Source organism: Entelurus aequoreus, linkage group LG03 (assembly GCF_033978785.1).
Source record: "Entelurus aequoreus isolate RoL-2023_Sb linkage group LG03, RoL_Eaeq_v1.1, whole genome shotgun sequence".
Classification (NCBI taxonomy): Eukaryota; Metazoa; Chordata; class Actinopteri; order Syngnathiformes; family Syngnathidae; genus Entelurus; species Entelurus aequoreus.
The window spans coordinates 72,549,262-72,563,194 of record NC_084733.1 but is presented as its reverse complement, the minus strand read 5'-3'; the positions used below and the strand labels follow the sequence as shown (position 1 = coordinate 72,563,194).

Sequence of the window (13,933 nt, the reverse complement as noted above, 5' to 3'; positions counted from 1 at the left end):
TTTGACCAAAAAAATAAATAAAAAATTGGTGAAAAAGGTGTTTAAAAATCAGTGTATCAATATTTAGAGTAAAAAAAAACATCAGTGGGGGGGGGGGGGGGGGGCAGAAGCATATAATTTCAGGAATCACTTTTTTTTGATTGATTGAGACTTGTATTAGTAGATTGTACAGTATAGTACATATTCCGTACTACTGACCACTAAATGGTAACACCCGAATAAGTTTTTCAACTTGTTTAAGTCGGGGTCCACATAAATCAATTCAGGTAAATCAAGACTGAGGCAAACGATCCAGTCTTAGCACCAACCAATGAGACACTTAAGTATTTAGTTTTGAAGCAAAGAATATTTCAGCACTGATTTTTTTTTTTCACTTCAGTTTTTTTTCCACTGTGAATTTTAAAACACACACACTTTGCTCAGAAATGTGTGCATGAATGAAAATTTCAGCCCAATTTGATGTAAAACACTTAAATTACATACATTCAGTGTCCAAAGAAAGCGTTCTTGATTAACACACAAATTAACCTCCATAGAGAATGCAGAAGTGCGCGCGAACTGTATTTATGTTGATGTGTGTTTCCGCCCGGAGGATTGCACATAGCGCTTCGGATTGGCTGGCTCAACAGCCAATGATCTTAAACAACCAGCGGCAAAGCGGAAGTGGACCCAATGCAGCAATAATGGAAGGACTCTTCTGTAGTTACACGCTCACTGTGGAACTGTCACGCCAATTTTCTTCCCATCACAAAAACCTTCCTAACCCCCATTTACTTCCGGGGTCATTTCCGCTTACGTCAGTTCCTCTTACTTACGTCATGTCCTCTCACGTCATTGCCAGCGATCGATAAATCCAAATCTCCTGAAAATGGTGGTGTCACTGGATGATATTCGTCTTTATCTGTCCCAGGGGACTTATGTCAAACACCAGCAGGCTAAGCAACATTTCAAGCGGAGTGTTAGGGCCGCTGCTGCGAACTTCTGTCTTCGCGGTAACGTGCAAAAAATATTAATTAATATATAATACTGTTAAATGTCTGTACTACTTTAAATCAACATTATTGTTGAAACCATTTCACTAATATTAATTAATATATAATACTGTTAAATGTCTGTAGTTTAAATCAACATTATTGTTGAAACATTTCAGTAATATTAATTAATATATAATGTTAAATGTCTGTACTTTAAATCAACATTATTGTTGATAATTCAGACGTTTTGTTAACGCTGTATTATAAAAAAGAGTCAAACGAAGTGCTATCGATCGCTGTCAATGACGTAAGAGGAACTGACGTAAGCGAAAATGACCCCGGAAGTAAATGGGGTTTAGGAAGGTTTTTGTGATGGGAAGAAAATTGGCGTGACAGAACCGACATGTTGACTTCTTTGTTTTAAGAGCTTACTTCGGACTTAAACAATGGCTACTTTAGTCCTGGACAACGGAGCCTACACGGCAAAAATAGGATACAGTTCGCAGAACGTTAGGTGAGTTTCCCCTCATCTAATGCTTCTGTTACTCTTTCTTTGTTTTCTCCTGTTAGCAGAATTTTAAAAAGCCAAACAAAATACAGTGACAGCTATTTTAATAGTAGCTGACAGAAACACCCATGCTAGAAAGGATAATGCATGGGTGTAAAAAAAAATTAACTAACGTTGAACGATTTGGGGGTGCAATGTGTGAACTGTCCAGCAGAATGCGCTATTTACAAGAGCAAACTACAAGTGTTCACAAATTACACAGAACAATAATTATGATGAACATCTTGAACCCTTTTTGCCATCCATACATTTTCTACCGCTTGTCCCTTTTGGTGTAGCGGGGGGTGCTGGAGCCTATCTCAGCTGCATTCGGGCGGAAGGCGTGGTACACCCTGGACAAGTCGCCACTTCATCGCAGGGCCAACACAGATAGACAACATTCACACTCACATTCACACACTAGGGCCAATTTAGTGTTGCAAATCAACCTATCCCCAGGTGCATGTCTTTGGAGGTGGGAGGAAGCCGGAGTACCCGGAGGGAACCCACGCAGTCACGGGGAGAACATGCAAACTCCACACAGGACCTTTGTATTGTGAGGCACATACACTAACCCCCTGTTCCACCGTGCTGCCGAACCCTTTTTTGTTTAGATACAAATTATTTATGTATTTAATATTTGTTTACTTACTATGGTATATTATTTATTTACTATTTATTTATTCAATGTTCTGTTAAAGAGAACAAGGAAATGGGATAAAATTGCTATAGTATGAAAAGGGGCAGAATTAAATAAGCTCAGCTTCTTTCTACTCCTTTTCCGACGTGCTGTAATGAAACAACTGGAAATATGTGATGCATTACATTGTATTGTATGCATGTGCGAAATAAACTGAACTGAACTAATGTTGACATAAATTGCAATTATTTTGTCGTCCTCTCTGTTAGCGTCATTCACAACTGTCAGTTTCGTTCCAAAACGTCCCGAATGAAGACCTTCACTGCCAGTCAGCTGGATGAGATCAAAGATCCTTCCGGTCTTTTCTACATCCTGCCCTTCCAGAAGGTGACATCTTGACTCCAATCACATGTCACACTTATAAATTGGAGTTGTTGCTGCTGCCTTAACACATGTCTCTCATGCTCAGGGTTACCTGGTCAACTGGGACGTCCAGAGGAAAGTTTGGGATCACCTGTTTGGAAAGGAGATGTTCAAGGTAGACAAAGACCGCCATGTCTGCTTAAGAAATGGGGTTTATGGCTCTTTGAAGGGACCCAAATCTTGAGGAGTTGTTCCTTTCAAAGAGCCTTTCAAAAGACTGACTTGTTTTTATAGGGTTTTTTTCAAGTACCACCTAAGAAAACGCTTGACTCTCCAAATACCACAATAATAACCCAAATTAAAGTACAGTAGTGTGGTCTGCCTAAGTATTCATTAACAACAAGGCAGAAGTTTTATTTAACATGTATTTATAATATTTTTGGCCAGTGTAACATTACAGTTTGAACAGTAACACTATTTGAATATAGGAAAATAAAACACTGTACTTTAATCAACTAATTATTTGGTGTACCAAGAGATGGAGCCCACATTCCACTGTTTGAGAATGACTGAGTTATACGATTCGATGTAGATTTACACAAATATTCTCTATTGGTGGGAATTATTCCTAATGATTGGCTATAATTTTTGTTGTTGTTTTCATATATAATATTTCATCAAACGGTGCCATATTTCCATGCTTTGACAGTAACATCACTACTTTGAATTTCCCCTCACCTAAAAAATTGTATAGTATATGTTAAAAAAAACAAAAAACATAATAAGTACGAAATGCAATAATGAATATAAAAAGTATAAATAAAACTACAATAAAAATTGGGACAAAATGAAAATGTGAGTACAAAATTGTACTTCCACCCTTTAGAATAATGAACCCGAAAAGTGAATCCAAAAATAAAAAATTATTATAATTAAAAATAATGATGAAAAAATATATACTATTTTTATATTTAAAATATATCCATCAATCCATCCACTTTTTTTTTTTAAGTTTATCCAAATGCTGCTAAGTTTGCTTTAGCACTTAGTCATTTTCTAGTTCAGTTAGAAGTCAGGTGGCATATGTGCAGTGTGGGCAATTGCAGACGCTAAATCTGCATGTCCATAGAAACGACTCCAAAACAAACGGCTCACAACTGGGAATCGGTTCTCATCGTTCACTTAAAAGAGCCGTTCACAAGACTCGTTTAATTTGCGAACGTCACAACTCTAGTCTGCTTTACTTTCCCTCTCTTGCCGCAGCTCATCTTCCCGCTGTGTGTTTGCAGGTGGACTTTGCCGACACAAGCGTGGTTATCACCGAGCCCTACTTCAACTTCACTTCCATCCAGGAGTCCATGAACGAGATCCTCTTTGAGGAGTACCAGTTCCAGTCGGCTGTCAGGATCAACGGTGAGTCGCTAGCTAGCCAAACCTAGCTTGTAGCTTAAGCTCACTGCGCGTGTGTGGCTTTTCAGCGGGTTCTCTGAGTGCTCGTCACTACTTCCACACCAGACCATCTCAAATTTGCTGCCTGCTTGTCGACAGTGGCTTCTCCTTCACCCACATCGCCCCGTACTGTCGCGGCAGCAAAATGAAGGACGCCATCTGCAGGTCACAAGCTGCACTGATCTAATTGTTGCTTTCTTTTTGATGATGATGATGATGATGCTCTCTTCATGTAGGATCAGCATAGGAGGAAAGCTACTGACCAATCACCTCAAAGAAATAATTTCTTATCGGTAGGCCCGCCTTCTCATTTACATTACCAAAGACTGTCAGAAAGTTCAACAAACTTCTCACTGTATCCTTCGTGTGTGTGTGTGTGTGTGTGTGTGTGTGTGTGTGTGTGTGTGTGTGTGTGTGTGTGTGTGTGTGTGTGTGTGTGTGTGTGTGTGTGTGTGTGTGTGTGTGTGTGTGTGTGTGTGTGTGTGTGTGTGTGTGTGTGTGTGTGTGTGTGTGCGCGCCACGCGCACAGCCAGCTGCATGTGATGGATGAGACGCATGTGATCAACCAGGTGAAAGAAGATGTGTGCTACGTGTCCCGGGACTTCTACAAGGACATGGCCATCGCACAGTAAGACTTATCTGACTGACCGGTTGGTAAGCGCCATTAGAGGCGTGTGGGCGGGGCCGGAACTCATCCTTTGTTTTTGTGTGCGTCACATATGCGTGGAAGCTGATAGTAAAAAAATGCTTTGGTAATGATGTAGGCCTGGGCCAGTGAAACAAGATCAACATATATCGCAATAGACATGTAATTAATACAAAAAAATAATGCATTTGATAAAACGTTCAATATATAACATTTTTTTGGGCCGGAAGAAACCGGAAGTTACGAAGCAAGGTTGCATGAACAAAGGCACTCGCTTTCTGGTACCTGAACAAAGCAGGAAGTTATCACTGATCAGTGGGAGGGACAAGCTAACAGCCAATCAGGTAAAGGTAGCAACAATCAAGTTGGTTGCGCCATCTTGCTGTCTTGCGGTTGATTTTAAAAATGAGTGCTGCAGAGAGCAAAGAAATTGTTGATAAAACAGGAAAAGTCACCTCGACAGTATGGCAGTTTTTTGGATCTTTTTAAACGGACTGTAGTCCTTAGCAGCGCTCACCACTTTTCTTTTTAACCCTTGTTCGTTTCTTATTCGGGTGTATGGAAACAACAGGTAGAAACTGAAGTGCAAGACTTTATAAATAAAATCCATCCATCTTCTTCCGCTTGTCCGAAGTCGGTTCGCGGGGGCAGCAGCCTAAGCAATGAAGCCCAGACTTCCCTCACCCCAGCTACCTTGTCCAGCTCTTCCCGGAGGATCCCGGGGCGTTCTCAGGCCAGCTGGGAGACATTGTCTCTCCACCATGTCCTGGGTCTTCCCCGTGGTCGCGTACCAGTCGGATGCGCCCGAAACACCTCCCCAAAGACCACCACCCGACGGAGGAAACTAATTTCAGCCGCTTGGACCCGTGATCTTGTCTTTTCGGTCATAATCCAAATCTCATGACCATAGATGAGGAGAGGGACTTCGATAGATCGACCGGTAAATTGAGAGCTTTGCCTTCCGGCTCAGCTCCTTCTTCACCACGACGGATCGATACTGGGTCCAGATCACTGCAGACGCCACACTGATCTGCCTGTCGATCTTACAATCCACTTCTCCCTCACTCGTGAACAAGACCCTGAGGTATTTGAACTTGGAGCAGGATCTCCTCCCCAACCCGGAGAAGGCACTCCCCCCTTTTCCAAGTGAGAACCATGGACTCGGACTTGGAAGTGCTGATTTTCATCCCAGTCACTTCTCACTCAGCTGCGAACCGATCCAGTGAGAGCTGAAGATCCTGGCCAGATGAAGCCAGCAGGACTACATAATCCTCCACTCACCAAACCAAATCCGCTCAACGCCCTGACTGCGCCTAGAAATTCTGTCCATAAAAGTTGTTAACAGAATCAGTGACAATGGTCCTACCCTCACTGGAAAGGGGTCCGACTTACTGCCGGCAATGCGGACCAAGCTCGGACACTGATTGTACAGGGAGCTAACCGCCACAATCAGACGGTCCGATACGCCATACTCTCTGAGCACTCCCCACAGGACTTCCCGAGGGACACGGTCGAATCCCTTTCCCAAGTCCACAAAACACATGTAGACTGGTTGGGAAAACTCCCATGCACCCTGAAGGACCCTGCTGAGAGTAAAGAGTTGGACCACAGTTCCACGACCACGACGAAAACCACACTGTTCCTCCTGAATCCGAGGTTCCACTAGCCTCCTTTCCAGTAAACCTGAATAGACCTTACCGGAAAGGCTGGGGAGTGTGATCCCACGATAGTTGGAACACACCCTCCGGTTCCCCTTTTTGAATAGACAAACCACCATCCCAGTCTGCCAATCCAGAGGCACCGCCCCCGATGTACATGCAATGCTGCCGAGTCTTGTCAACCACGACAACCCCACAGCATCCAAAGCCTTAAGGAACTCCGGGCGGATCTCATCCACTCCTGGGGCCTTGCCACCGAGGAGCTTCTTGACTACCTCGGCAACCTCAGCCCCAGAAAAAAGAGAGCCCACCACAGACTATAAGTATAAATGAAATAAATTATAAAATATAACAAATGTGCTACTTTAAAATAATAGTAGTTTGGTGCAATAATATTTAAATAATAATTACTGAATAACATAAATTAATTTCCATACTTAAATAAGAATAACAGACCATATTAAATGTTACACAGCTGTAACTTCCTGGCACTATACCTGCAAAAAAGAGTTCTTCTCAGGCTTCTCTGTTTACATTTTCACACTTTGCACTATTTTGTTACACTTAATTAAGCATTTCTTACATATTCCTAATTTTTGCACCTTCATTTTAAGAGCTTATTGTTAAGTGTTCAATGTGGTTTTAGAATTTAGTGTACATTGATTGTTTGAATGTTTTCCATGCTAGTGTTGACATTTCCTTTCCTTTACGCCTAGATAGCTGAGGGGATTATATTCACAAGAAGGTTACATTTTAAGTAAAAATGTTTACATGATTTAATATGTTATTCTCACGGTCCTTATTATAATAATGTGTCCTTCCAGGCTGAAGGGACATGACAACACTGTCATGAGGGATTATGTCCTTCCTGACTTCAGCACCATCAAGAAAGGATTCTGCAAGGTCAGCATTTTATATCTATCTTGTCAAGACACAATACTATAGAAATTAAACATTAGTATACTTTAGAGTAGTCAGTGTAACGCTTGTATGGCTACAGTAGCTTCCTTATAATGGTGGAAAACTTACATGCAGTCTGCTTCACAATGTCGCAGTACATGTAGGAAGGAATCTCTTCGCCAACGAACCGCAGTTCCCCAGTGCCAGCATCACTCGTGCAACCACAGACTGTGATGCTATCACTACAATCCCAATGCTTGACTGTAGGCAAGACAAGGTCATGTCATCAGGGACCATTCCCATGTCTAATAAACACATCTAATGCAGTGAGACCTAACTCCATACACAGTAACAATCAATTAATTCCATGAGAAAGTGTCTCCAAATGTTTGACTCAAATTTATTTAAAAAAAAAAAAAAAGAAAGCGAACTTGGAAATACTTTATCCCAAAGTAGGGGATCATACCCTCCTTTACACCGTCACAGTACACATTGGAATAAATCTTTCCTTCAATGAACCGCAGCTCCAGGTGCCAGCAGCATTCGTGCCCCAGACCGTGACGCTACCATCCCCATTGTTGACTGTAATCAAGACACAATTATTCTACTACCTACTTGTTTTGCCAGATATTTACACAATTATGGCTGTGCTATACAAGCTGTACATTGACTACTATATAAAGTGTATATACAAGTATATGATCTACTGCACAGTATTGTCCCTTGACAAAACAAAATTGTTAAAATGTGACGGGTGTGCTCACTTTTGTGACATAGTGTACTCTATGTAATTTCTTCTCTTCCAGCCAGCTGAGCAGGTAGTCCTGAGTGGGAAGTACAAGACTGGAGAGCAGATCCTCAGGTTGGCCAACGAGCGGTTTGCCGTTCCCGAGATGCTCCTCCACCCATCGGACATTGGTCTCCAGGAGATGGGCATTCCAGAGACCATTGTGCACTCTGTCCAGTCGTTGCCGGAAGGTCTAAATTTCAATTCAGACTTTAATTCCTCGTTATTCACCGAGGCAGAAACAAGCTTGTTCCATTGTGATGGTAGCAGGTGTTGACACATGTGCTTCTGTGCAGACATGCAGCCTCACATGTACAACAACATCATCCTGACCGGAGGCAACACCTTGTTTCCGGGCTTCAGGGAGCGACTGGAAGCTGAACTTCGCTCTCTGGTTCCCACTCACTTCCCCGTTTCGGTCACGCTTCCCGACAAGTGAGTTGCACTTGGCGTCCTCTGTACTCTTGTCTTTTTGTGCGTGCAATGACGTGGTCCTCTTGTGTCACAGTCCCATCACATACTCGTGGGAAGGAGGGAAGTTACTGGCACAAGATCCCGATTACGAAGAGATAGTGGTCACACGAGACGACTACGAGGAGAACGGACATTTTATCTGTGAAGAAAAGTTTGACATCTAAACGACCTACATAACTAAGCAACTTTTAATTAATTTGTTTTCACTTTTTTATTTTACATTGTATGTTAATTACAGCGTTTATATTAATATTGTGTCAGTGTTCACTGCCTGACAGAAAATGTTTCAACAACTGCATGAACAAATGTGACTTCTAAGAAAAGTTGGACCTGTGAATGACCAACACAACAAAACTGTGGATTAAATTTGTTTTGTAGATTTTTTTTATTTTTTTTTACTTTTGATTTTACAATGTCTAAGGTTAATTACAGTGTTTACATCAGTAGTGTATCAGTGAGGTCAAAATAGAATGCCTGTTTACTGCCTGACTAATATTTTTAAACACTATAAACAAATTTGACTTCTAAAATATGAACCTAATAAAGAATTATTATTAGCAGACAATACACTTAAATGAGCATTCCAGGAATAAATATATGGGGATGGATTAATTCTGAAAATGTTGACAACGTTTAGAAGGTTTGTTTCTGGGGTCCTTCGCGTGGCGGGATTGACTGCTAACTAGCTTAGCCGTGAGTGTTGTGTTTCTGAAACTATTGCTGAGTATGTTCGCTTAGAGCACCGAACCCAGAGGAGTTTTATCATCACTAAGACAGAGTAGAACCCACAAAAACTACAAAGAATCAAGTAATTATAATTTTCGAGTTTAAGATTTATGAGCACATTTGGCTGCTCGTGCTAAGCCACCGCTAACGTTAGCCGCCTAGCTGACCACACTGAAAAAATGTCTACTGGCAAAAGAATGAGGAAAAGAAAGCTTACAGACGAACATTCTGACAAAGTATTCGATTTTTCTCCTGACGTGACGAAGAATGGTCTTAGTGGTTCTGAAGACGACCTCAGGAAAGGTAAACGCAGTTTTAGCAACTGCTACAAAAACCTGCTAATTGAAACAGTTTTTTTCTCCATAAAGGCAATGAAACTGTAAGTGTGGACAAATCTTCAAAGAAAAGACTCTCTGCTGACTTTAAAGAAGACGATGCAGCATCTGCTGTTGTTGGGTATTTACAAAACATTATTTTTTGCACATATGTGTCATATTTCCTCATATTTGCAGTTAATAATGTGGTTTTGTGCGTGTGTGTAGGAATGAAGTTCATTCCATGTTGGAGCGCTTTGGAGGTACTGTACATTTTATTAATATTAAGCTTTCCAGAGCACTCAAGAAAACTAATTCAATAAGTAAAATATGTAAAACACAAGTAGAATACCGGTAGTTTATTTTGTGAAATGAGTCGAAGGTGTGTTATTATTAAGATATCAGGATGAACACATAGACAGAAGAGGCTTATACAGAGTTTCGGTCATTAAAAGCCTTGAAAGTCATTACATGGATTTTACGAAAATAAGACATTTAATGCCATTAAAAACATTACGCTCAATGCCTGGAGGTATTAAAAAAATTCATACAATTGTGAGTCTGGGATGATATTCAATAAGTCAATAAATCGGACCATAAATGAAAATGAACTCAATAACCTAGAACATTGATAAATTGCTACGTCTTTGTCTCTGGCTTTCAAATTGGATACGGGAGGGCTCACTCTGTGCCTCGCTCTCAGCACTTGAGCAGATTTATGCGGCAGTAGAATTAAATGAACAAAGTGAGCCTCTTGTCAGTCATTCACAATCTTTGTTTCGGTAGCCGCAGGCGGGACTTACTTGCATTTCTCTTCCACAAGGTTTCTTGTCTTTTTAGCAGTGGTAGCTACACTTACTGTATTTTCCGGACCATAGGTCGCACCGGATTATAAGGCACACAGCCGATGAATGGTCTATTTTTTAAAATCTTTTTTCATATATTAGGCGCAGCGGATTATACGGCGCATTAAAGGAGTCATATTTATTTATTTTTTCTAAATTGAAAACACTTCCTGGTGGTCTACATAACATGTAATGGTGGTTCTTTGGTGAAAATGTTGCATATATTATTTTTGACAGATCATCTTCCAGCCGCTTTCTGACAGTCGCATCCGGATGCGCCATTTTGTGGGCGGTCTTGTTTATGTGACTCACCTTCGGCAGCGTCTTCTCCCCGCCATCTTTGTTGTAGTGGTGTAGCATGCAAGGACGGGAGTGGAAGAAGTGTCAAAAGATGGAGCTAACTGTTTTAATGACATTCAGACTTTACTTAAATCAATAACGGAGCAGCATCTCCTCATCCGGAAACAACAACACAGGAAATGTGTCCCGTGAAAAACTGTCCGACCGGAACTGTAATAACCAAAGTTCCTTGGGTGAATAATGTAAACTCACTACACTGGTATGTTTTAGCGCTTTCATGGCGAGTTTACTGACAGATATAAGTAAGAACTTTACACTATATTAGAAATGGCAACAGTGGGAGATGAATGTCACATAACAAGAAGATAGAGGAAAAAAAAGAAGCTAATCGACTCGCGGACGCGCACAATTTTTCAGGACTTCTACAGATCACAAATGCAGACCAGCAGGTACCAGAAGGTAAGAAAAGTTGATTTTGCATAATATTGTGAAACAAAATGCCAGATAATATCTCTTCCCTTAAACACACACCGTAATAATACTCGTATGTTTAATGCTCCGACAATAATTCAAGCAGTGCGGCTTCATAGCTTACCAAAGTCGTAGTAAAACATTTTGATATGTTTTTGAGCGCCATGTGTAATGTTCTATGTTTTCAATGGAACATTTAACATTTTGGTGTTGTTTACTTGAGACATATTGCAATCATAGTGCTGTCTACACTTATTTCTTACGTTTGCCATCTACTTGTCACACTTATCATTACACCATGTACCAAATAAAACAGCTTAGAGGTGAGTAAGCTCAACCAAACTTATTCCTTACATTAGGCGCACCGTGTTACAAGGCGCACTGTCGAGTTGTGAGAAAAAAAAAAAGATTTTAAGTGCACCTTATAATCCGGAAAATACGGTACTTTAATGTTGGAGCTAGAACTAATGATTTTAATAAAACGGTCACTTTTAAAATACACATAGCTTCGAAACCGTAGAAGACGTTCGCGAAGGTGGGCTGTGTGAACCCTCGGATATGATGTCAGAAGAAGCTGAGCAATCACAGCTTTTTTTTCGAACTTTATTTCGACAACAATATCCATCTATCCATTTTCTACCGCGTGTACGTATACATAAAATTCCAACAATTAGAACATACAAGTAAACATGTCACCATACATTTTCCACAATATCAGTTGTACATAGAAACCTTTTTTTCCCAATAATTTTCAAACAGTAATTAGGAAATTGAAACAAATCTACCATAAAGGAAAGAATACACAAAATAAACATGAAAAATGTGCAAGAGACAACAAACCAAAATAGGGAGAAAAGCATTATATTGAAATTTGTATATATTTTTTATATTTTGTAGACTTTCTAATGTCTTTCAGCATGACCTTCATTTTGTAAGTGGCATTAAAAAGCATTTCATTAAATGGGTTGGCACTCTGCGATGAGGTGGCGACTTGTCCAGGGTGTACCCCGCCTTCCGCCCAAGTGCAGCTGGTATAGGCTCCGGCACTCCCACGACCCCGAGAGAGACAAGCGGTAGAAAATAGATGGATGGTTGCTGAAAACTGTAGAAACCTTGTTATTGGACACACACATTTGTAACATAGTTGTTGTTTGTCTAGCTGACATCAGTAAGGTGATGCAGGCCAAGAGAAAGCGTTTGGAATGTCTGACCAAGACATACATGAGTGGAAGTCAGCAGAAACTGGAGCAACTCTGGGCCACCTACCACAGCCAGAGGTACGGATCCACACACCTGTAAGATCTAGCAGAGATGTGTGCACACACTTGCTTACCTCCGTACTTGTGTGTGTGTGCATGTGCAGGCAGAAGATGACTCAGGATTACTCACAGCAGGTGTCAACGGTCCTTCAGCAGTGGGAGACAGAAGCGCAGCGGGTGGAGGAGCAGGAGGAGAAGCTCAACGTTGGTCATCAATGCTAATAACACACTACCACATGCCGTCAATCATGACATGAAACCACCACGTCTTGTTTTTCCATTTTCAGAATCTGCTCAGACAGCAACAGAAGCTCCTTCAGCAGACCAAAGTTTTTCAGAACCAGAAACTGACGGCCGTCCGGGAGCTCTATGAGCAGTTTGTCAAGGTTGAAAGATGAAAGGATTACCAACAAAAAGTCATGTATGTTATTTGTTAATGAGTGCATGTGTGCCCAGAACATGGCAGATATGGAGAAGAGCCAAGAGGGTTTCATGCAGGGGGCGCAACAGGTGCTGAGAAAGGAGATGGCCACCTTGCAGAAGAAGATTCTCATGGACACGGTAAGCGAGCATGGGAGGAAGCAAATAACACAATATACCTTTGTAATGCAGACTGTTGTTCCCTTTTGGAGGTAAGTTGCTGATTATGTATTTGTGTAATGACCAAGGTGTGGCCTAAGGAGGTCAAAATCACTTACACACATTTACTCGGCTAGCACTGCATCTATCTTAATAATACTTTTTGGATAAATAAGGCAAGAGAAATGGTGATGATGTTGTGTCTTGTTTCCGCAGCAACAACAGGAAATGGCCTCCGTACGCAAGTCGCTGCAGAGCATGCTCTTCTAGCTTGCCATGATTGTGCTGTTAATGTGTTTGTCTTCTTCGGCTTATGAACCCCTTCAATATGTTATGAAATACATACAATTTTTATTTGATGAGCTTGAATAGACCATGCTGTCTACCTCTGGGTAGCACTGTGTTCAAAGTGTTTTGAAAAATATTTCAAAATGAGAAGTTGGACTAAAGAAAATAGTTCTGTTCAAAGGAATTGGAAAAACAGTTGGAAATGAAAAGTCTGGACTACAGAAAATAGTTATCTGTAAATTAAATTAAGAATAAATGTTTCTCTACATCCTCATTTGCATCTTTTTATTCCAATCCTGCTGACTGATCTTTATTTCTTCATTGCCTTTTTATGATTTTTTTTAACTAGTTATAAGATGCACTCGAGCCCCTCCAAACTCCTTTCAGTGCGTTATCCAACATATAAATATTTGTGTCATGTGTGATTAAATATAAACAATTATTATTAACATTTTAACACAACGCCTCTCAAGATTTTAAATGTTAGCGAGTAAAAGGATAATACCAATCAGAATCAGAATAGTTTTTATTGCCATTGTTTGAGAACGGGTTCACAAAGTAGGAATTAACACATATAACATACGAATATAACAGGCTGGATCATTCTTTAAGGTTATAGACAGGCATTGATTGATTGATTGATTGAAACTTTTATTAGTAGATTGCACAGTACAGTACATATTCTGTACAATTAACCACTAAACGGTAACACC

General features: G+C 40.6%; 2 protein-coding genes across 2 annotated transcripts; both read left to right on the top strand.

Moving 5' to 3' along the window:
• The first annotated feature begins 1,295 nt into the window (after positions 1 to 1,295).
• actr6 (actin related protein 6) lies at positions 1,296 to 8,791 on the top strand. The gene is made up of 11 exons (XM_062042639.1): positions 1,296 to 1,488; positions 2,431 to 2,548; positions 2,631 to 2,699; positions 3,814 to 3,937; positions 4,003 to 4,138; positions 4,210 to 4,266; positions 4,503 to 4,601; positions 7,102 to 7,180; positions 7,984 to 8,155; positions 8,261 to 8,399; positions 8,473 to 8,791. Exons 1-11 carry the CDS (start codon positions 1,421 to 1,423, stop codon positions 8,600 to 8,602), a joined length of 1,191 nt encoding a protein of 396 aa, XP_061898623.1. The 5' UTR covers positions 1,296 to 1,420; the 3' UTR covers positions 8,603 to 8,791.
• Positions 8,792 to 9,109: 318 nt separating this feature from the next.
• sycp3 (synaptonemal complex protein 3) lies at positions 9,110 to 13,501 on the top strand. The gene is made up of 8 exons (XM_062042641.1): positions 9,110 to 9,467; positions 9,533 to 9,620; positions 9,707 to 9,741; positions 12,254 to 12,371; positions 12,458 to 12,557; positions 12,641 to 12,739; positions 12,810 to 12,914; positions 13,149 to 13,501. The coding sequence occupies exons 1-8, from the start codon at positions 9,344 to 9,346 to the stop codon at positions 13,200 to 13,202; spliced, it is 723 nt and encodes a 240-aa protein (XP_061898625.1). The 5' UTR covers positions 9,110 to 9,343; the 3' UTR covers positions 13,203 to 13,501.
• The last annotated feature ends 432 nt before the right edge of the window (positions 13,502 to 13,933 follow it).